The sequence below is a fragment of the Amphiprion ocellaris genome, chromosome 6 (genome assembly GCF_022539595.1).
Source record: "Amphiprion ocellaris isolate individual 3 ecotype Okinawa chromosome 6, ASM2253959v1, whole genome shotgun sequence".
In the NCBI taxonomy this organism is placed as follows: Eukaryota; Metazoa; Chordata; class Actinopteri; family Pomacentridae; genus Amphiprion; species Amphiprion ocellaris.
Window position 1 is genome coordinate 2,664,467 of NC_072771.1, and position 23,555 is coordinate 2,688,021.

General features: G+C 35.4%; 3 protein-coding genes across 3 annotated transcripts; all 3 read left to right on the forward strand.

Moving 5' to 3' along the window:
• Positions 1 to 1,587: 1,587 nt before the first annotated feature.
• On the forward strand, positions 1,588 to 5,002 carry LOC111584980 (natterin-3-like). Its single transcript, XM_035940999.2, has 3 exons — positions 1,588 to 1,713; positions 2,786 to 2,879; positions 3,773 to 5,002. The coding sequence occupies exons 2-3, from the start codon at positions 2,786 to 2,788 to the stop codon at positions 4,855 to 4,857; spliced, it is 1,179 nt and encodes a 392-aa protein (XP_035796892.1). The 5' UTR covers positions 1,588 to 1,713; the 3' UTR covers positions 4,858 to 5,002.
• Positions 5,003 to 10,999: 5,997 nt separating this feature from the next.
• On the forward strand, positions 11,000 to 15,033 carry LOC111584981 (natterin-3-like). Its single transcript, XM_023294353.3, has 3 exons — positions 11,000 to 11,110; positions 12,093 to 12,201; positions 13,858 to 15,033. Exons 2-3 carry the CDS (start codon positions 12,093 to 12,095, stop codon positions 14,946 to 14,948), a joined length of 1,200 nt encoding a protein of 399 aa, XP_023150121.1. The 5' UTR covers positions 11,000 to 11,110; the 3' UTR covers positions 14,949 to 15,033.
• A 404-nt stretch (positions 15,034 to 15,437) lies between these two features.
• On the forward strand, positions 15,438 to 22,494 carry ptrh1 (peptidyl-tRNA hydrolase 1 homolog). Its single transcript, XM_023294354.3, has 5 exons — positions 15,438 to 15,946; positions 18,267 to 18,486; positions 19,890 to 19,989; positions 20,816 to 20,861; positions 22,061 to 22,494. Exons 1-5 carry the CDS (start codon positions 15,761 to 15,763, stop codon positions 22,352 to 22,354), a joined length of 846 nt encoding a protein of 281 aa, XP_023150122.1. The 5' UTR covers positions 15,438 to 15,760; the 3' UTR covers positions 22,355 to 22,494.
• Positions 22,495 to 23,555: the final 1,061 nt, after the last annotated feature.

Here is a 23,555-nt window from a genome sequence, read left to right on the forward strand (position 1 = left end):
TTCTGGTTCACTGTTGAGAGTTTAGATGCTGAAAATGAACTAAGAGACTCATAAACAAACATTTATCGCAGTTTATTAGTTTTTAAGTGTGTAATACTCTGAAGGTCGCTGACACAGAGTGATAGTTTTGATAATTTTCCACCTTATCAGTGTGTTTTCTCTTACGTTAATAATCCTGAATCTTATCTGGCCTCATTTTGTAACCAGTGCTGAGATCAAGGCTGCTCTGAATTATCTTCTTCATTTTCGCCTGCAGCTTCTTTTTGCTGCCTGAAGTTCAAGGCCTGGAAAACATCCACAGATCCAGTCAGAGTTTCTGAATCGAGATATGAGTTTTGGCACCAGAAAATAAATGCATATTTCTCATAATAAGAACAAATTATAATACTAATCCAATATTAATTAATTTAAAAATATAATACAGGCTGAAAGTAACACAGCTGCTGCAGCCAAAGAAGGAAAAGCTGCCAACTATAAAAGCTATTACACATTATTAGGGCACAAATAGATCTGACTGTAGCAAAAAAAATTTAGATGTCACCTGTTTTTATGGCGTGTGAGATAATTTCAGCCTTTTTCATTCAGCTGCAGCCCTGTGGGTCTAAATAAACATTTAAAATAATCATTCAAACTAGCAAGATGGTGTAAATCTGATGAGGTCAGAGAGCTTTAGTGCTTCATCAGCTTCTATTTTAGGATTTTATAAAGATAAAATGGTTTTGGAAATCCTTGCAGGAGAAAAACAAAGCAATGAATGAATTTCCTTCCATGGAGAATTTACATCTATAATATTTGTGTACATGAAATAAAGAAAAGATATTGTAAAGTTAAGTTATTCTCTCAGATTCATAAAGTACTGCTCTATGCAGATGACTCCACGCTATTGTTAGATATTTCCGAGTGGGCATCAATGGTAAAATGGACCTAAAAAGAAAGTAGACCAGTCTTTACTGCACACCTACACCAGAAGAAACCCAAATGTAACCCACTGTTGTCATTTGAAAGGAAATTACTCATACTTTACTACTTCTAAGATCCAAAAAAGACCAGTACACGCACTAAATTTGCTGGAAATCCATGGTTACATTATTTAAAATGTCATTCTAACTGGAAAAAGACACCAAGAACCCCATATCCCAGTTTAACCAATCAGCAGCCTGAGGTCGGTATTATTTACCACCCTAAACATGTCTCTAAAATAGGTTCTACAGGGTTGGTTTTGGTGGTTCAGAACATGCATTAAGGTTCAGGCTAACCTGAAACTGCAAGTTCCTGCAGTTAAAAATGGCTTATTGACACATGTCCATTTAAATCTTGGCTTTTGTGGTCTACTGTTCTATGCAGACGATTCCACACTATTGTCAAATATTTTCGACTGGACATTAATGCTAAGATGGACTTAACATAAACCGCAGGAAACCCAAGTGTAACCCAAAATTGTCATTTGAAAGGAATGTACTTATACTTTACTACTTCTTAGATTCAAACATGCACTGAATTTGATGGAAACTGAGGCTTACTTTTTAGAAATGTTCATCTAATTGCAAAAACACACTAAAGAAACCCATCTGCCCTTTTCACTGCACCAGTTTGTGTTTGTAGGTCAAAGTCAGACTGAGTGAAGGTGCTCAGTGTGTTTTATGATGGAGCCATAAAGCAGCTATATAAACCTGGAGGTTAGCGGAGGTGGATTCACCGGAGAGCGACGGGAAGGTGAGTGCTGTTCAGTCTGTTTTCACCTTCAATCAGCCTCAGACATCAAGGGAATGCAATCAAAAATATGTATTCACACTTTTTTAAAAAAATATGCAAATTATATCATATTTTCAAATTTGATTCATGAATATGTGTAACGTAAAAGTAGCTTCATCCGATATCTCAAGAGATAATCTACTATTTCAGTGCCTCTGCCTGTATTTTTAAAAGATATATTATTATATTTACCATCTAATTATAAGTAAATAATAAATCAAAGTTAATAATAAGTAGTTGAATTAGTGCTTTTACATAAATTTGAAATGGCCAAATAGGAATTATATATTTTTTTAAAACTAACTGGTAATCTTTAAAAACAAGTAATAATTACGGTTTTCACAATATTACTGCTACTTAGTCATTGGGTGTTAATACATAAATTAACTAATAATATTTTCTCATAAGCCTAAATAACAAAATGTAAAATTTGAAGTGGAAATCACAAGAGAAAAAAATCTCATAATTTCTGAGATATACTACTTAATATCCACAGTGAAAAGTCAAGTCAATTTTTAACCAATTCACCTGACTAATTTAGATATTAAAGTTAAGACTATGACGTGATATACATAATTATAATACTAAAATTACAAGTACAGTTGAAGTATTACAATGATTAAGAAGATGTAGTGTAACAGTCAAGATAAAACATACAATAAAGTCAAATGTGTCACAAGTGCAAATTTACTTTAATAACTGCATTGTTATTAATGCTGATGGAATTAAAGGTATTAGAGGAAATTCAGAATAAACACAAAAACCTTTAGAGCTTTTGGTTGTAAATATTGCTATAATTGTTGTACTTGTAAGTCAAAAGTGTCGTGCAGTGATGGTGGTTTGTTGTACTTTGGATAATAATTGCTGATAATGTGTAACACGCTGAAAGACTGAAATGATACTTACAACTACCAAACACTGATTGCATCTGGGGCATTGTAAATAAAGGTGGAATAATCCAGTAATAGTTTGTTAAAAGGAAGCTGTGTTCCGACCATGTTGGGCTTGAAGTGTTTTGCGTTTTGGCCTCCAGATGAAGCTGTCGGTGTTGCTGCTGTCGGCCCTGCTGGCTCTTTCTGCAGCCAGTCTACAGGACATCGTGAAGAAGAGCTCGCAGCACAGGAAAGGTGAGATTCTCAAGTATATATCATATTTTACATATCTAATCTGTTAAACTCCAAGCAGTTTCTGGGAGTTTTTCTGGTCCTTCATATTTTCTAGAGGCAGAAAGAACTTAGAACACCATTGGCCATAAAAAGAAAGAATAAAAGCTGAATTTATTTGATTATTGGTTTTACAAAAACCAAAACAATGTAATAAGTATGTCCAAAATTTTGTGCCCGCTGGTGCTACAAACATCTTTAAAAAATGGTGGCTCCAAATGCACTGGATATTTTCATATTTTGTTTCCAAACTCGTGTTCTCTGAGTAAACACTGCCTAAGCACAACAAAAACGCTCACAATTTTCATCATTTGACTCTTAGTTGCAACAGAGTCACTAATGGCTTCATAGTTTCATCAGGAAATGCAAACTTTTTGAATGAGATGTGTGTAATGAAGATTTTAAGCTTAGATCTAATTATTTTTCCCCAATGAAAGCACTTATTATGGATTAGTAGTTTGAGAATCACCTGAAAGTTAAAAATACGGTTTTACAGTTTCTGGTGCTGATAAATGGTGAAGTTTTGGTGAATATTTTGAAGACCACATGACCTTTAAACCCACCAGTGCATTTTGGGGGTTATAGGAATAATGACATGATTCCTCAAAAAAAGCAGAAAATAAGCCAAATTAATATCATCCATGATATAAAATTGTCAGAATGCCTATTTTTTTAAAATTAATACACCCTCCTAAATTGAGTTAGATGAAGTGAACATGATGGATGAAGGTGAAAATTCTTCAAGAAGCTAAAAGAGGAGTCCAGTTGCTTTCTACTAAAGATCTGGAAGTTTTTTCTCCAACCAAAAGTGTATTCTGTTTCATTTTTTAAGCTTTGTGTTCTTTCGTCCTCTCTAGTGTCCCTCCTGAACCCGGAGCTGGAGGGCCGGGTTCCTGAGCCATCCGGTGAGGTGGTGTCTGGACCTCTGACTCCGGCCGACCTGGAGCAGCAGCAGGACCTTCCTTCCTCCTTCCTGTTCGGTGATAATGTGAACCTGGAGTGGCTGACCTGGGATGGAGCTCTGCCCAACGGCGCCGTCTCCATCTACAACGGCTACACCGAGCGCACTGACTACGTCTGCAAGTACAAGTGTGAGGCTGGTTTCTACAATCCCAGCCTCGGACCGTACTGCCGATACCCCTACGGAGACCGCGAGTACTACGCCCCCGAGTTCGAGATCCTCACTAACAAGGACAACTTTGAGTTCCTGGAGTGGAAGGAAGATTCTTACGGTTCTGTACCACAACACTCGGTCAGAACCTGCCCGGGAGTTGGCATCTATGTAGGGAAGAACAAGTACGGACTCGGTAAGGTGGTGTCCCAGTTTGAGGCCTTCTTCCTGCCCTGGGAAGGCGATGAGTACTGGTACAAGAGCTACCAGGTCCTGACCATCAACAGGGACGCCTACAACCAGCACATCACCGACGTCAAGTACGCCATCGATGAGGTCGCCATCTTCCAGTACCCTCCGGAGACGATGCGCATCTCTGGTGTCACCAACAACGAGTGCCAAACCATTGTGAAGACGGTCACCATCTCCAAGGAGACGGAGGTGGAGACCACCTGGAACATCGGCCGGGCCACCATGCTGGGCATCACCGGCAGCATCACGGCCAAGATCCCGCTCATCGGCTCCGGCGGCATCGAGCTGAGCGGTGAGAAGACGCTGCAGTTCTCCAGGGGGACCACGGTGGTGGAGTTGCTCGGCCACTCGGTGTCCGTGGAGCTCAAGGTGCCGCCGAACCACTCCTGCAAGGTCCGCATGGAGGGACGCAAGATCAAGGCCGACATCCCCTACACGGCCCGCCTCAGCCGGACCTACCGCAACGGGGAGACCCAGTGGACCTCCATCACTGGGACGTACGACGGAGTCCAGATCGGAGAAGTCCGGGCCGTGGTGGACCGCTGTGAACCGGTGCCCGACGCCCAGCCCTGTCCCTAAAGACTGATGGACGATACACAAAAAGATGAGATCATGAAAGTAAATAAATGTACAATAAATGGAAAACATCATCAGTGTGGGTTGGTGTCTGAAAAAAGCTTCACATGTTGTTAATACCACTGAAAATAAAATAAAATGACACTTTTACTGTCTTCTAGTCTCTTTTCTACCTCCACAGGATTCTGCTAGTTATAATTCATCAGCACAACAAACACAAGCAATAAAACAATTAAAATACATCAACTGAGTCCCATATTACAGCTGAAAAAGTTAACAATTTTTCTTTATATTATTTTAAATTACAGTTGCAGATTTTGTCGGCTACAAACAATAATGAATTTTTATAATAAATGAGACACAAAAGCCATGAACCCGACAGGTTTTAAATGGGATGAAAACACAACTAGGTGTCGGGAAAAAGTTTTGCATTTGAAATTAAAATCAAATGTCGCTTTTATTTGCTGTCTCTGCTATTTACGTTTGTTATTTAGCATCACAACAAACACAATCATCGGAGCCGTTCGAATTAAACTACATTACCAAAGTACAGTTTTCAGTTTCTGCTCATTTTTCTACAATTTAGTGGAAATTTGAATATTTGTCTATATTTTATTCAAGATTTAGAGTTGCAGATTTTGCTGTCAACACTTTAAAATGAAGTATATTGTAGTAATAATAATAATATTTATAGGTGCTTTGAATGGCAGCAAAATAACACACACAAGTCATAAAGTCACAATTTGGTGTCTGAAAGAAGTTTTATGTGTTAAATATATGTTTACAATACGTTTGCATTTCGTTTTTCTTCTCTTTTTGACTTCCACGCTGGTTTATTACTAATAATTTAACATTTATCAATCATCAATTATAACAAAAGTGCTTTGCCAAAGTAGGCTATTCAGTTCCTTCTCATTTTTCTACAATTCAGCTACATTTGAATGAAATTTTTAGAATTTTTTTAAAATTACAAATCTTATTTAAAATCATAAAATTAAAAAAATTTAAACACATAATTTTACTAAATATGATTTTGTATCAAAACAACAACAAATATCAAATTTTCATGTATTTCTTGTCTCTTCTTGGTCTTTTTGTGTCTTTGCAGTTGTTTTACATCTATTTCTGTTAGTTTTGCATCATTTTTGTGTCTTTTTGCGAGTCTTTACTGTCCGTTCACATCTATTTGTGTAGAATTTGGATCTCTTTTATATTAGTTTGTTCCTGTCTTTGCCGTGTTGTGTGTTTGCAATCATTTAATATCTGTTTGTGTCCATTTTGCATCCCCTTTTTTTAACTTGAATCTTTCTCTGGCCTTTTAGCATCTATACATTTACTTGTTTTCATTTTGCATCTTCTTCATTCTTGCAGAATGAATCAAAATTACTTTTTTACCTCAAATATTTCATTCTATTTCATCATTGAGCCAAACAACTGGCAAAACGACAAAAGTTGCACCTACATAGCATTGGTAGCATGCTAACACAGTAACCTAAGATGGTAAACTTTGCAAACTTTATTCCTGCTAATAAATAAGGTTTTGTTTGTTTGTATCCTTTTAGCATCTCGTTCATGTCTTGCATTTTGAATCCTGATGATTTTTTGATTGAAAGCATTGGATTTATAACCAAAAATGTCAATTTGTGTTTGTTTTTTTGTAGGTTTGCATCTTTTTGTGAGTCTTTCGTGTCTGTTTTCTTATATTTCTGTTTATTTTGCATTATTTTTCATACTAGTTTGTGCCTCTCTCTGATCTTTTTGTGTCTTTGAAATCATTTTATGTCTATTTCTGTTCATTTTGAATTTCTTTTTTATTGGTTTGCATCTTTTTCTGGTCTTTTTTTGAGTCTTTGCTGTCAATTTGCATTTATTTGTGTTTGTTTTGCATCCATTCTTTTATTGGTTTGCATCGCTTTCAAGCATTTCAGTGTCTTTACATCTGCTTGTTTCCATTTAGCACCTCTTTAGTGTCTTGCGTCTTGAGTCTTGATGATTTTGTGATCCAAAATATTGGATTTATGACCAACAACCTAAAAAAAAAAGATCTAATTTGCACCAAATAGCAATGTTAGCATGCTAGCGCAGTAACCCAGGATAGTGAACCAGGCAAACCTTATTCCTGCTAATATTAGCAATATTGTAGTTGTTTTTTATGACTATTTGTGTCCTTTTTGCACCTACTTTTCATCAACTTGCTTATCTTTCATGTCTACTTGTGTTCATTTTACATCTTTTTTATTAGTTTTTATCTTTTTGTGAGCCTTTTCTGTCTGTTTTGCTTCATTTTTCATACTAGTTTCTACCTCTCTCTGATCTATTTGTGTCTTCGCAGTTGTTTTTGTCTTTTTGTGTCCATTTTGCATCTTTTTCTGGTCTTTTTTGATTCTTTGCTGTCAATTTGCATTTATCGTGTCCATTTTTCATCTCTTTTATGTCTTTCATCTTGAATCCTGATGACTTCTTGATCCAAAACATTGGATTTACAACCAAAAACCTGCAAAAACCTACATAGCAACGTTAGCATGCTAACACAGTGAAATGATGTTGATCTGAAGGTGGATGTTCATCAATGAAGAGATGACACAGGTAGATCAAATTAAGAGTACATTTAATACGGACGAGCTCGTGATTCAAGCATCATGCGGTGAATGAACGAAGAGAGTTACAATGACTAGATCTTTATAGGTTACAACATCTGGCATACATTAGGATACATTGCGTGAGAAGAAGAAAGAGAGAAAGAGGGAGCCAGGAGGTCCCTAGTCCCTTTAGGTTAACCCACAGGTCAACCTGTGATGAATGATGGCTAAAGTAAACGTTTCAACATATGGTTTCATTCTGTTTAACATTCTTGAGCTAAAGAAAATATATAGAAAGCACGTATCCCAGAAAAAACACATACTATCACACAGTGACCTAAGATGATAAACTTGGCGAACATTATTCCTGCTAATGTTAGCATTTAGCTCAAACAGCAGGAGTCTCCATTTGTTTGAGTGTTTTTGCAGATAAATTCAGATTCCACCAGTGGAATCACACAGAAACCTGCTTTGTTTCAGCTTCTCTTGTGTGAAAATAAACCAGAAAAACCCCATCAGCTGTTGGTCCGTCTGAATGAACCTCCTGGGAGGCAGCTGACGGTGGTGACGGAGCGGTTTGGATGTAAATGCCCTCCGCCTCACAGAGTCCTCATTCAGACCTACATAAATGCATCGATAATAACTTTCTGTCTCAAGGACAGATGGCCGCGACATCAGCGATTTCCAGCGATAGGACGGAGCAACGTCCGTGTAGAGCGGCTCCTGCTCCGGTTTAATCTTGGCAGCCGGCGACGTTACGCAACGAAGCCTCGTCTTGATCCAGCAGATCTAATCAAGCTGCTCCCTGGACCGGCTTATCTGGACGTACAGTATCATCAGAGTCATCGGCGTCGCAGCACTTTGGCCGCCCTCGGACTTGAAATGTATTCATGAAGGCCTTTTAACGGGCTCATTAAGGGGTGAATTCAGTGGTCGATGCGAGTCTTTCATCAGCAGCGTTTTCTTCGGAGGTTCAAGGACGGAAGCTTCACCGTGTTGGACCTCCGAGGCCGAGGCTGCCTGGAGGTCAACGACCTGCAGGGGTCGAGTTCTCGAAGTTATCTAACGTTAGCTGCAAGTTCTGACACGGTTGGAAAGAAAGAAACATTAATTTGATGTTCAACAAATACTTTAATAATATTTATTGACTGAAATAATGTTCATGCAAGTTCTGACAAGGTTTTCAAGAAAGATAAATGTGTTGACAATCTCATGCAGTTGTAAGCAGAAGATATTCTACACTGTTTAAAAAATATATAGAAATAAAAATCTGTATAAAAACTGTGAAAATCTGTCTGCCAGGCAAAATATGAAGGCTATTAATTTTACTGATTTTTTTTCCAGATATTTAATTTGGAAAAAAAACACAACAAAACATTTTTTTAAACAGATATTTGCTATTTTTTCCAATAAAAAATTGCATATTTATTTTGCAGATATTTACTATTATTTGAAAACCACAAAATATATATATTTAAAATTGATGAAAAATTTGACATTTTTAACAATTATTTTACAGATTTTTTTAAACAATTTTTTTGATTATTTGAAAGAAAAATAGCTATAGTTAAAGGGTTTTTTTGCACATTTTTAACAATTATTTTGCAGATTTTTTTTAACAGATATTTATTAGTTTTAGAAATTTAAATATGCATATTTAGGCTTGAAAAATTGCTTATTTTTAACAAATATCTTACAGATTTTTTTCTTATTACAATTACTATTTTTTGAAAGAAAAACTTGCATATTTAAGATTGGAAAATTGCTTAATTTAAACAATTATTTTGAAGATATTTGCTATTCTTTGAAGGAAAAAATATATATATTTAAGATTGAAAATTGCACATTTTAAAAAATATTTTACAGTTTTGTAAAAACTGTTGTTTGTTTGTTTGTTTGTTTGTTTGTTTTTTACAGATTTTGCAATTATTTGAAAGAAAAATTGTTACATTTAAAATTGAAATTTTGCACATTTTGAACAATTATTTTATGTATTTTTGCAGATATTTACTATTTTTGAAAGAAAAAATTCATATTAAAGAATGAAAAATTGCACATTTTTAAAAAACATATATTTTACAGATTTTAAAAATATTTACCTTTATTGCAAAGAGAAAATGGCATATTTAAGACTGAAAAATTCTACATTATAACAGTAACTTAACTGATTTTTTAACTGAAATTTACTATTATTTGAAAGAAAATAATGTATATTGAAAACCGATAAATCTTACTTTTTTGTACAATTACTGTAATTTTATGTGGAATTTTTTTTAAAGTTACAGTTTTGTTTAATATTTTAATACGGCCAGCATGTAAATTATTATTTATTTCTATGTTTATATGTAATTTTTCTCTGACATAACAACAAATATCTATGGAAGTACAATAGTTAATGACTTAAAATACAAAAACTGGTTTAAAAAATAGTTTAAAAATATTGTAATTTTATAAATATTCCTAGAAAAGTATGCATTTTTAAAAAAAATATTTTTATATTTTTTTTTAATGTTTAAATGAATATTTATGTCTGTGATGTGATAAAAGTTTTAAAATATACATATAATAAAAGGAGAGAATTTACTGAAACAATCTCAGGTGAAAACTGGAGCAGAGAACTAGAGCTGCAGGTGATTAAAGAGGTTTTATTAAATAAATATGACTTCATGACACATTTAAATCATCTGTGTCAAAGCCTTCAGGAATCCAAAGATATAAAAAGATAACATAATTAAGCCACAATCAATCAATCAATCAAACAATCAAAGTTTATTTATGTAATCTTTTACAGCAGCCCAAAGTGTGACCAAAGGGCTTCACAGTGAAAAACAAGATAATAATTTAAAAACAGCAATAACTTCAAACCTAGACAGTAATAATAATATTTCTTAATAATATAATAAAAAATATGAAAAAATATAATAAAAATAAGACAAATATAACAAAAATATAACAAAAATATAATGAAAATATAGCAAAAACATAATAAAAATATAATAAAAAATGTCACAAAAAACAATAGAAATATAATTTTAAAAATGGAAAAAATATAACAAAATATAATAAAAGTGTAACAAAAATTAAACAAAAATAAAAACTTCATAAAAAATATAATAAAGTAATATTTTATTATTTTTTGGTTATATTATACACAAAAGCATAAAAAGCATAATAACAATATAACAAAATATAATAAAATATAAACAAATATAAAATAAAAATGTAATAAAAATGCAACAAAAATGTAACAAAAATATAATAAGAATATAGTCACAACTAATATACATATAATAAAAATATAATTAAAAATTTTAAAAAAATATAACAAAGACAAAAATATAGTAAAAACGTAATAAAATGTTGATCCATATGTGGAATTTTTCATTTTTTGTGTTATTTTCTTCCATTTTTTTCTGATTTTTAATGAAGTGTCTGCTGTTTTTGCCTCTTTTTTGTGTCGTTCTATTGCATGAATCCTGTTATTTTTTCAAGTTTTACTGATGAATAACCCCTGACCTGGAGTTAAACTCTAACCTTCATGCGTCTCTCACTTCCTGCTCTCCTTGAACACCTGAACAGGTGAGTTTGTCTTTTATTGGGGGCAATAATAAGAGAAGAGGAAGCTTTTAAAGCCGACCGTCCTGCAGGCAGCGGCACAGCAGAAGGAACCCGTCGAGGTAAAAAAAAACCACTCATTTTTACTGATTCTGACTCGTTTTTTTTAATCTCATTTTAATCTCTGGGGGTGAAATTAATAAACATATCTGAAATATTCCAGTTAAAACGAGTTATTTGTGATATTTTTTAACCAAAAACACGTCCAGGAATCATTTCTCAAGGGAACAGCTGATTATTTTACACTAAGACGTTGTTTTCTGTAGTATTTAAGTCATTATTATTATTATTTAACTGTGTGTGTTTTGGAACAAAACTGTGAAAATAATAAATTAATAATCACTAAAATACGTACAAATTATCTGTAAAAAAAACATCAAAATACACATAAATAGGAAGAAAACTGGAGATTTGTGGCTAATTGATTGAGAAGAAAAATCATTTTGAGTAAACAGCTTTTAAATTATGAGAAATATTTTAAATCTACAGATGCAAATAATTCAAGTGCAGAAAAATAAACTCTTATATGTGCATTTTAATGATTTCTATATAAATGTCTATATTAAAAATATAATAAAATCTCCAGATTGATCAATATATTTAAGAAGAAGATGATTATTTGTATTCATTTTGCATCTTTTTAATTGTTTTACATTTATTTATGGTCTTTTCATGTGATTTCATGTTTGTCTTTTTTTGTGTGACTTTGCAGCTGTTTTGCATCTGTTAAGGCTCGTTTTGCATCATTTTCCTCTTTTCCTCTTTCCTCTTTTCTCTTTCTGGGCTTTTATGTGACTTTGCAGGTACTATATGTCTATTTCTATTCATTTTGTGTGTCTTTTTCATTGGTTTGCATCTATTTTTGATGTTTTTGTAGCTGTTTTGTATCTATTTATGTTTATTTTGCATTTTTTTTTTATTCTCTTTGTTGCCATTTTGTGGGTTTTTTGTACTAGTTTGACTGTTTTCCCGGTGAGAAACACTAAGCCTCTCTCCAACCAGAAGCTCTAATCCCTCCCTGTGTTGTTGTTTTTCTGTTTTCAGATGAGGCGTTGTGTTGCTGTCGTCCTGCTGCTGCTGCAGCTGTGCAGCCCGACGCTGCAGTCCGACTCGCTGCTCTACCGGCTGCAGGACGACCAGGAGAAGCCCAGCAGTGAGTCTCAGCATCATACCGTCCATTTACTGCAGAAATATGCTGATAACCAACTTAGAGAAGCATTTTCTGCTCTTTAAAATCACCAACAACTGAAATTATGAACAATATGTCCACAGCAGCAGCCTGCAAGTCAGTGTTTAATCCTGATTTTACAAAATATTAAACCCGATCTCGCAAAATATTTACTGTTTTATGTGGTATTTGGTCATTAATGAACTTAAATATAATTCTGAGATACTTTTAGTTAAGTATTTCCATTTTATGTCGTCTTATGGTTCAAGTCAACGACATTTCAGAGGGAAATATTACAATTTCACCTCCACTACATTTATCTGACAGATTTTTTAAGATGAAATTACTAAATACTAAATGCTAAATAAATACTCACATTTTGTGTCTTGTTTTGGTAGTTTTTTGTTTTTCTCATTTTTTTGTCATTTTTTTGTCTCGTTTCGTCATTCTGTGGCTTGTTTTCTTCATTTTTTGTCTTGCTTTTGTAATTTTTTTGTCTCTTCATTTTTTGTCTTGTTTTTTCATTTTTTGGTGATTTTTTGTCATTTTGTGTCTCATTTTTGTCTTTTTTTGTCTCATTTTTTAAAATTTTATGTCTTGTTTTTGTTGTTTCTTGTCTCCTTTCCGTAATTTTTTGTCTTGTTTTGGTCATTTTATCTCGTTTTTGTCATTTTGTGTCTTGTCTTTGTTGATTTTTCTCATTTTTGTTAGTTTTTTGTCTTGTTCAGGTCACTTTTTTCTTATTTTTGTCTTGTTTTTGTGATTTTGTGCCTCGTTTTTGTCATTTTTTGTGCTGTTTTGGTCGTTTTATGTCTTATTTTTGTCATTTTGTGTCTTGTTTTGCCATTTTTGTCTCATTTTTGTCTTTTATTTGTTGTTTTTTGTCTTTTTTGTGTGTCACTTTTTGTCTTGTCTTGGTCACCTCTTGTCTTGTTTTTGTCATTTTTTCATGTTTTTGCTTTATTGTGTCTTGTTTGTAACTGTGGAAACACTGCCTGCAGTTAATCCAAGAAGTTTTTGAATTTCTGTCACCTCACACCCAACTGTGTCATGGTTTCTTAGTTGCACCGACCAGCGCAGAATATTTAGTTTGTTTGGGTTTTTTTTTTTTTTTTTTTTTTTTAACAAGATCTGCTTCATGTAAATGATTTATTCTGGGCAAAATTTTAAGATATGTAGAATAAAGAGATTTTAACAAAATAAATCATGTTTTAGCTTTAATTTAGTTACATTTCCCAAAAGAACCATATATCACATATGATTAGCTCAAGAATAATTAGATTTTTACAGTTCATGGCTGATAAAGTGTCATTTTGGCAGTTTATAAAAAGATTACATGTTTTTGAAGTCTACTGATAGGAGTTCAAAGATTACTGAAATTACATTCTTCCTAAATGTCTCACAACAGGCTAAACCCCAAACTGCTGTTGGTATCTTTCTGTTTTGTAGGACATTAAATACTGAATAAAAATTAGCAATTTTTTTTACATTTTCTGGCTGATAAATTGTGTCATTTGGACAGTTTTTTGAAGATAATTTGCTGTTTAAATCCACTGGTTGGTTTGGGGCTCAGAAGTTTCATGATTGTTAAAACGTTTTGAACCAAACCTACAGTCGGTATCTTTCTGTTTTGTCGGACAGAACCGTGGCTCAACCCTGTGCTGGAAGACGTCGTCCCGTCCAGGGAAGTCACCAACCCTCGTAAAGTTGTGGAGACCCCAGAACAGGACATTACCTCCCACTCCTTCCCCATGTTCGACGAGTATGTCAACCTAAAGTGGGTGACCTGGGACGGTTCCCTCCCCAACGGCGCCGTCGCCATCTTTAATGGCTACACCGAACGCAACGACTACGTCTGCAAAGTCAACTGTGAGGCCGGTTTCTACACCCCCAGCAAGGGGAACTTCTGCCAGTATCCCTACGCCGACAACGAGTACGCCTCCTCCAAGTTCGAGGTTCTGGTCAACGTCGACCGCTTTGAGTTCCTGCAGTGGGTTGAAGATTCGTACGGCTCCGTCCCTCAGTACTCCATCAAAACCTGCCCCGACAGGGACATCTACGTGGGCAAGAACAAGTACGGACTCGGCAAGGTGGTGACCCAACACGAGGCCTTCTTCCTGCCCTGGGAGGGTGATGAGTACTGGTACAAGAGCTACCAGGTCCTGGCCATCAACCGGGACAGCTACAGCCAGCACATCTCCCATGTGGAGTACGCCATCGACCAGATGGAGCTGTTCCACCAGCCGCCGGAGGCCCTGAAGATCGCCAAGGTCACCAACCTGGAGTGTCGGGACGTGGTGAAGACGGTGATGCTGGAGAAGACCACCCGGACAGAGAAGACCTGGGACATTGGCAGGGAGACCCGCAACGGCTCCGTGTCCACCATGTCGGCCAAAGTTCCCATCCTTGGCCCGGGCAACGTGGACTTCACCAAGGAGCAGAAGGTGACCTTCTCGGAGGGAACCACCATGGTGGAGTCCATCAGCCACTCGGTGTCGGTGGAGCTGGTGGTGCCGCCGAACCACTCGTGTGCGGTGAGGATGGACGGCCGGAAGATGAAGGCCGACATTCCGTTCACGGGCAGGCTGAGCCGGACAAACTACAACGGGGACACCCACTGGACCTACATCACCGGAACCTATGACGGCGTGAACGTTGGCGAGATCACGGCGGTGGTGGAAAGATGTCAGCCGGTGACCGACGCGGTTCCCTGTTCACCTGAACAACAATAAACACCCGTCTGTTCAAGTCAAAGCGCAGAAAGATGAGACTAACTCTGTTTTTCAAATAAAAATCAATTAAAAAAATCCAAAAGAATCTGTTGTTGTTGTCTTTTAACTGTAATATTTAGTCCCAACATGATGCTTGAAAGTAATTTTAAGGTGTAAACAACTTAAGTAGCGATATACTTTACTTCTATACAGTAGAGTAACAGGAAGTAACTAAATACATTTATTTAAGAACTTTACTTGAGTAATTCCATTTTCTGCTACTTTATATTTCTACTCCACAACAATTTAGAGACAAATTTTCTATTTTTGAAATAAAACACAATAAAAATTTTCAAGAAGAAAGTTTTTTCGGCCTCCTAACTTTAACATTTTAGGCCCAGCATGACGCTTAATAAAACCTACCGGTACATTATATTTCCTCCTACTGGGTGCAGTTATCGGTCTCCCACACAGGAGGCGCTGCAGCCCGCGGAGCTAAAGCTGTTGTCTTGTTAGCACTCGTTGACTTCCGGGCTAAAAACATGGAAGGAGGACGAGCTAATGTCACCTAATACGATAAAAAACTAGGAATGTTTCTTTAAAATAATATTTTTTTTTCTAACTTGCCCGCTGTTATACGTTAGTAGAGGTTGTATCGGAATATTTTGTAGCTTTTCTTAACTGTCTGTCGCTGTGTTGAGTTAGACGGCGAGCTAAAGCAAGCTAACTGCTAGCATCTCAAAACAAATGTTGCTTTAGCTCGATACAATTCCTGTAAAAATGTCTAAAATCTGACTTATTTTCAACAGCAATTGGTTAATTTTACGAGCCGAATGAACAAAGAGACTAGTTTAGGTAAATTCTGTCACTCTTTGTCGCACTTTTTCAAGAAGTTCTTGAACTTTGCCACTATGCGACGACTTTTGACGAGAGTTATAAACAGAGTTTTGCTATATGAACCGTTCAAACCAACGATGGGCATCGAGGCGGAAATACACACAGAAGGCCGCCGGAAAATGGTAAGTGTGAAACCTCACAGCATCTGCACGTAGTCTACTACACTTTTACTTCATGTATAGTTGTGAATAATTTACCACTACACGTTTACAAAGCCTCACTAATCACTGGTTATATTTCACCAGACTCCATTCAAACATCTGCTAATTTAGCGTTTTTTGTGGGTTTGGTGAAATAATCCATCCCATAATTTATATTTGAAGACATTTCCTGAGTCAGCAATAGCTGCTTTTTAATTCAGCATAACTGTCATTCAGTTAAGTAGTTTTTTGTAGGATACTGAAATAATCTGTACTGCTTCAGAGTAAATAGCTATATGGTTGTTGATGAGCAGTGCCAGATAAAATTGATAAATCCTGAATGAGTTTGTTCTGTTTTCTGGTGCAATAAAACTGAGGGGTTGTAAGCTTCTATGTGTAATTTAGAAGGTTACAGTGTAAGTCTCCACTTTATCTCTGCTGCCCAGTGTGTCCTGTTTCGAGTAAAAATAAATGGAAGCTCAGTGTTTAAAGGCGGCACAATGTTTGCAGTGTGTCAGCAGCCATAGAGTCCAGTACAATGTACTCTATAGTATTTACCGAGCTGTTACTGCTGCCAGTGGATCAGTACAATCAGTGCAAGGCAGTGACTGTACGTGTGTTTAGAGCTGCTCATATAAAGCTGGCTTTTTACCAGTAGAAGTCATCACTGTTTTGTGTGTTTTTACACTTTTACTGCATGCAGGCAGTTGTTTTTTTTTATGTGTGAAACCTCTGTCAGTCTTAATAAATGCTAAAAAAGTGACTTAAATCACTGAAGTAGACAGTACCTGTACAGAATGCAGCAAATTCCACATCCAAGCTTCAATAAAATATGTGGAAATTGTAAAAATCAGCATACAATGACTTATTTTTGGCCACAAAACAGCTGCAGACTAAAACAAAAATAAAATAAAATGTCTGCTATTTTAAATTAACTTTCAAAGGCATATATAGTTTAAGATGTGTTGTGTTGTGTTGCATGTGAAAATAATATTTTAAACTGAGTTTTCTAGTTAAAAAAAACAAACAAAAATAAGGCAAATATTTTCCTCAAGTCGGCTTCTTTGTGATACTCAGATTTTAGTTTTTTCTTTCATTTTAAAAGTATGTAGTTTGAGTTTTAAGACACTCGGTATTTTCCTAAAAACAGGTGGTCAATGTTATATTTTAACTAATATTACTTATTTGTGCAAGACTTATTACTACAACTTTACAAAGCAACAATAGAAACTGTTTATATCCCACCAAACTCCCTGTAAAAATCGGATATTTTAGCATTTTTGTATGTTTTGGCCAAAATATCCATCCCATAATTAACATTTTGACACATTTTTGAAGTCAGTCGTAGCTGCTTTTTAATTCGGCATAACTGTCGTATTTAGTAGTACTATATGTAGTTTAATGAAGTAAACTGTACTGCTTTAGCGTACCTGCTCACATGGTTATTAATGAGTAGTGCTAGTTGAAATTTAGAGATTTTTTGAATGGAGTTTGACTTGTTTGAATTAAAGTAGTTTAGTGGCATTCTATTAGTTGTTGTAATCTTTTGTATTTAATTTTTTAAAACTTTTATGTACTTTCTCAGTTGACCTCAACTATTTTTAGGGGTGTATTGTTTGTGAACCACTACTGCAATTTCAAGAAGCCCCATAAATCAGTTTATATTCCACCAAACTCCATTCAAAAATCTTTTTTTGTGAGTTTGGTGAAAGTATCCATCCCATAATAAACATTTTAACACATTTTTGGAGTCCATCGTAGCTGCTTTTTAATGCGACATACTTCTCATAGTATTAAGTTCTTCTTTGTGCTGTATGATGAAGTAATCTGTACTGCTTTAGTGTAACTGCTTGTATGGTTGTTAATGAGCAGTACTAGTTGAAATTTAGAGATTTTTTTGAATGGAGTTTGGCTTGTTAGGATTAAAGTGGTTTAGTGAGATGTTATTGGGTGTTTTAAGCTTACATATTTAAGTTTTTATTTATGTTCAATGTGTGTTCTCAGTCGATCTCTATTTTCAGTAGCAGATTAATTCACATTTGATGCTCTGGACGACAGTTTTCACTCTCAGTTTGGGTCTTTTCATATGATTTGTGGTTCAGTTTTTTTTTTTTAAATGCTAAACTAAACCAGCCTTTCCGTTTTATTAGCAGATAATTTTAACTTAAGCTGATATTTTAAATGCATCTGAAGATATTGTCTTCATTGTGAATGTTATTTTTTATTCCACATTTGACTAAATAAATGAAATAATGGTCTGAAAGGAGCCCGGAGCTGTAATTCTGTCCCTGTGTTGGATCAGGTGGTGGGTCTGGGTAACCCGGGGATGGACGGTACCAGACACAGCGTCGGCATGGCGGTGCTCGGAGCGCTCGCTGCCCGGCTCGGCGTGGCGGACCGTTGGCGCGGCGACAAGTACGTGTCGGGTGAGGTCATCCTGTCCGAGGTCCAGCAGACCAACGTGGTGCTGCTTCGTCCCAGGATGCTGATGAACGTCAACGGGGTGTCGGTGGCCAAAGCAGGTGAGCTTCACTGTGTTTAGTTTGATGTTTGTTTATGTGTTTTTAGTCTGCCTGGATACGAGTGATCCACCTTCCAGCCACTAATCTGCTTTAATTTAATTGTAAAAACAGTAAAAAGTTTCTTATTTTAGGTGTGAAAGCTTTTTTTATTGCTTCTGAATCCTTGTAGCTTTTGATTATTTCCAAGTGTACTGTTATTTATTAGATTGTTTCCAGCACCACAAGAAATAACAACTCCATTGCTATTTGTTAAACTGTACTTACATTTTTATTTTGTAGTTTTCTACTTGTGTTTATCTTTTTTTTTTTTTTTTTTTTTGTAAAGCTTAAACTTCTAAGACTTGAACGGGAGCAACTGTAATCAATTTCCCGTCAGGAATCAGTAAAGTATTTCTGATTTACCCATCATCTGTACTTATAAAATCAGTATCACAGACTTTTAGAGTCCTCTACTAGACGAAGAAAAAGCATTACAACATTCTGAAATCAAACAATTAAACCTCAAATAGAATCTGTTCGGATAGAATAAACTGAGATTCCAAAGATGTGGTGACATGAAAATAAAAACACAAATACAGTTAATGTCACAGCTAATTGTGAGTTTCTCAGAGAAAAGTGCTGCTGAGAACCTGATGAGTTTGGATTTCAAAGAGTTCACGGTCAAACAAAAACAGAAAAAAAAGAGAAACGGCAGAATGAAAACATCTGATCGTCTTCTTTCTGACTAACAAACCACTCAGTTTTAGCAGCATGTGGATGTAATGACAACTCTCGGCTGGACATATCACAATGTGGGGTCAAAAAATTAAAAATCTGTACACAAAAGAAGCAAAAACCTGTTTTAAATCTGGCCACCTTACCCGTCAAAGTCATCTCCCTGCTCCCAGTGCTCCTGCAACACTTGTAACGCTCCCTAGTAGCCCTACATGTCCAGCACCATCTGTAATAAGCACTAAATCTAATAAAACGTGCCAGATTTACATCAGTACTCTGCTCCTAGAGCTCCTGCATCACTAGTAACAGTTCTTAGTAGCGTTGTATGTCGAGCACCATCTTTTATAAGCACTGAATCTCCTAATTAGTGCCTCATTTACGTCAAAGTAGCCTCCTTGTGCGGTGATACTCTGCTCCAAGTGCTCCTGCAACACTTACAATTCTCCCTAGTAGCCCTAAATGCCAAATACCATCTGTAATAAATGCTAAATCTACTAAAACATGCCATATTTACGTCAAAGTAGCCTCCTTGTGCAGTGATACTCTGCTCCCACTGCTCCTGCAACACTCCTAACCTTCCAGTGCTGTAAAAGCGTCAAACAACATCAGAGTTTAGCGCTAAATCTCCTAAACTGTGTCAAAACAGTGACTGATCAAGTTTAATTTCAACTGTTTGTGTTTCTGTCCAGCTGGTAAATTTGGCGTCAAGCCTGAAGACATCCTTCTGGTCCACGACGAGCTCGACAAACCTCTGGGGAAAATCGCCGTCAAACATGGAGGAAGCGCCCGGTTGGTGTTTTTTATTGACTCTGACGTCACGTCTACGTATGTGGTAATGAATTTAGCCATAAATGAACCAGTTTTATACACCGCTAGCTGTTTATCGAGCTCACGATGTGTCTTTTAGACGATAAAAACCACCACATGGACATATTAGCAAAGGAAAGGAACAGATTTTCACCAGAGGACGTCTTTGGAAGTGGTTTATTACGACGTATTTTAACATTAGAACCAGTCTAACGTCTATTCCATACATTATTTGGGGGGAAATCTACAGTTTAAAGGTCTAAAAAAATTTAGATTTTCTATCAATAAAGTTTTAAATGCAGTGATTATGAGCCAACAGGTTTCCTGCAGGTGGCGCTGGTTCACACAGAGGAAATAAAAATACTCACTAATGTGGTTTAACAGTAAACGACCAAAATACGAGTGAATTTTAGCAAAAAAATCTAAATTATAATAAAATAATGCCATCACTGATCATTTATGCGCTCAAATTCAAAATGCTTTTTTTGTCTCCATTACATCAACACAGTTTATGCATTTATTTGATGTTTTTTTCTGAATAGTACTTCCTCTGATGTTTCATTTTTATCTCGAGCATCAAAATCACTTCATAAACCAGATTTATATTTATAGTTTCCTGGGAAATACAGAGATTTAGTTGTGTTAAAATCATTTATTTACATGTAAAAGTGCTACAATACAACTTTAAATATTTAAAAAAATATGTCTCTAAACGGTCGATAACAGCTACAAATTAAAATGGAGTTTGATTGCTATGAAAGAAAAGTTTGTCTGATTTACTTCAAACCTAATTTCTTGTTCTTCACAGAGGTCATAACGGAGTTCGATCCTGTGTAGACTGTCTTCAAACTGACGTAAGTACCTGCTAACGCAGGATTCTTTACAAAAAAATGCATATTTTAACCATTTTTTTGGTCTGATTTTGTTATAGTTTATTGTTTGATTTATATTTTTCGGTTATTGAGCAAATAAAATTAACTTAGAACTGATTTTTTGGGCACTTTTAGGCAGGAATTTGACATCAAAACTCGATATATCTATCTATCTATCTATCTATCTATCTATCTGTCTGTCTGTCTGTCTGTCTGTCTGTCTGTCTGTCTGTCTGTCTATCTATCTATCTATCTATCTATCTATCTATCTATCTATCTATCTATCTATCTATCTATCTATCTATCTATCTATCTATCTATCTATCTATCTATATATATATATATATATATATATTCAAACAAAACAAGTATTTATACTTTTTTTTAGTAATCCTGTCGTTATTTATCACGTGAGTTTATCTGCATCCACTAAATTGTTGATTACACCATGAATATACACAAAAATCTCATTTTTATCGTTTCATTTTTCTCAATTTCTGTATTTCTTTAAATTATTTTACCACATGTATTTCTTAAATTCTGTTTTTTACCACTTTTATTGTGTGTTTTTACTGTAAAGCACTGTTTTGTTTTTTAAAGGTCATCGATCATAAAATACCCTTTTTTCTTTTTTAATGAAAATACTTTAAAATCACTTCTTAAACACATTCTATCGGCTTGCTTTTATGTGATTTTTTTTGTTGATTGTTAACATTTTATTTATTTTAGTGTTCATTTTATTCTCTTACATCATTTTTTAATAACTAATAGTGTCATTTTTAGCTCGTTTTTACGGTTTTACCCTCCAATTCCCATTTTTTCTAACTTGGATGTGATATTTTCAGTTCTTTTCTTATTTTATGTGGTATTTTGAAAACCTTTTACTGTGTTTAACTCTATTTCTCTTTGTAAACTGTTTTTAAAAGGTGCTAAAGCTGATATTATTATATACTTGTTAGACAAACAGAGGCACAAATTCTAAATTAACTGCATGAATAAAACTGCAGAATATCGATTAAACTAAATCTTCGAGGGAAAATGTGGTCCTTACTGCTAAAAGTCTGCAATTAAACCACCAAAACAAAAGAGAAATCCATGTTTTGTATGTTTGCATTGGGAATAAAAGCCGCCCAGACGTCCAGATTGCAGCTAAATGACGTTAATTCGTCGTCGTCCTGCAGGTGATGCTCAGACTTCGGGTCGGAATCGGTCGGCCGACGGGGAAAACGTCGGTGGAGCGTCACGTCCTGAGCCGGTTCACCTCCGAGGAGATGAAGGTTCTGGACCAGGTTCTGGTTCAGAGTGTGGACCTCATCCTGTCTCAGGTCTCCCAGCAGGACGCCCAGTTCCCCTCCTCACCAGCAGGGGGCGGACTAGCAGCACCGAAGAGGAAGCAGAGCTCGGCCTCCAGCGCTGAAGAACCTGCTGCTGCTTCAAGGAGGAAACATGAACCAGATGTTTATTCTCTGAAGTGAAAACTCACCTTTTAAGTGGCAGGAAAAAGACTCAAAACAAGAGAAAAAAACATTGAAAGACTGAGACTTTATGTGAATATTTAAATATGTTTTCACTCAGAAAGTTGGGAACTGATTTCAATAAAGTTGTGTGGACAGCTCGACCTTGTAGAGACGAGTTATTGACAGATGTGACAGTTTACCATACACAAACGGTGGGAAAAAATGTTGGATTCTTATGCAAATTGAAGATTTCAGAGCATCAGTTTGGATTAAAATTAAGAGGATTGTTTACTTATGTGGAGCTCAACTCCCTGAAGTCACGACCAACATAAATAACCGAGAGTTTAAATAATCTGATGAGGTTTTATTGATCAAAATGGGCTAAAAATAGGCATCGTTGGAGCAATGTTAAAAAAAAAAAAAAAAAAATCCCATAGAAAAATGATGGAATAGTGGAAGAGTCAACTACTGTAAGAATCTTGTAAATATTTCTAAATAATAATGATATTTTTAGTTAATGGTAAAACATCTTACACTTGCTTTTTGCAAAAGAACAAACTTGATTTGCCTGTTTGGAAAAATATGCTTTTTTAAATGTGTTTTTGAAAATTTTATGTTGAAAACCCACTTAACCTAAAGATTCACCTTTTAACATGTAGAAACCTTCTTCAGAACCAGGTTCAGGACGGGCAGACATCTGCCTCGACCAGTCGAAGTGAAATAAAGCGAAAAAAACTATTAATACAAAGATTCACTTTAAGCAGCTCATTGGTGACAGTAAAGAAAAGGAAGAAGTACCTTTGGACATATAGAAACCTTTAGCAGAACCAGGTTCAGGGAGGACCAGTCGGGCTGAGGGTGAAGACAAAACAGACTAGTGAAGAACAAACAAAACCTAAAACACTGAAGCTGCAGAGAAAACACAGTTAATAACTTGCAAAATCTTTTCTAAATGCATGAAATAACAAGAATCTCTGAAAACTCGAGCTTATCCAGTTGTAGAGACCAAAGCTAAGACAAAACATACAAGCTAGCAGTTGTAAAGCTTTGGAACAACTTTTTAGAAAATACAAGATAAACCTCACTACATAGATGGTTTTTAATTGCTTTGGTTGCTTCCACTGGTCTTAATATTTCTTATTTTCTTTTATTTTCAACAACTTTCCGTCCTTTTCTGCCTGTTTCAGTGTTTTGTACCATTTTATTTTGTTTTACTAAT

Bases quoted from the DNA above. Each gene is read 5' to 3' on its own strand.
- LOC111584980 (XM_035940999.2), top strand. From the start codon at position 2,786: ATGAAGCTGTCGGTGTTGCTGCTGTCGGCCCTGCTGGCTCTTTCTGCA. The intron at 2,880-3,772 runs GTGAGATTCTCA...CGTCCTCTCTAG, and splicing joins GAGCTCGCAGCACAGGAAAG to TGTCCCTCCTGAACCCGGAG.
- LOC111584981 (XM_023294353.3), top strand. From the start codon at position 12,093: ATGAGGCGTTGTGTTGCTGTCGTCCTGCTGCTGCTGCAGCTGTGCAGC. The intron at 12,202-13,857 runs GTGAGTCTCAGC...TTTGTCGGACAG, and splicing joins CGACCAGGAGAAGCCCAGCA to AACCGTGGCTCAACCCTGTG.
- ptrh1 (XM_023294354.3), top strand. From the start codon at position 15,761: ATGAACAAAGAGACTAGTTTAGGTAAATTCTGTCACTCTTTGTCGCAC. The intron at 18,487-19,889 runs GTGAGCTTCACT...GTTTCTGTCCAG, and splicing joins GGTGTCGGTGGCCAAAGCAG to CTGGTAAATTTGGCGTCAAG. The intron at 19,990-20,815 runs GTTGGTGTTTTT...TGTTCTTCACAG, and splicing joins AAACATGGAGGAAGCGCCCG to AGGTCATAACGGAGTTCGAT.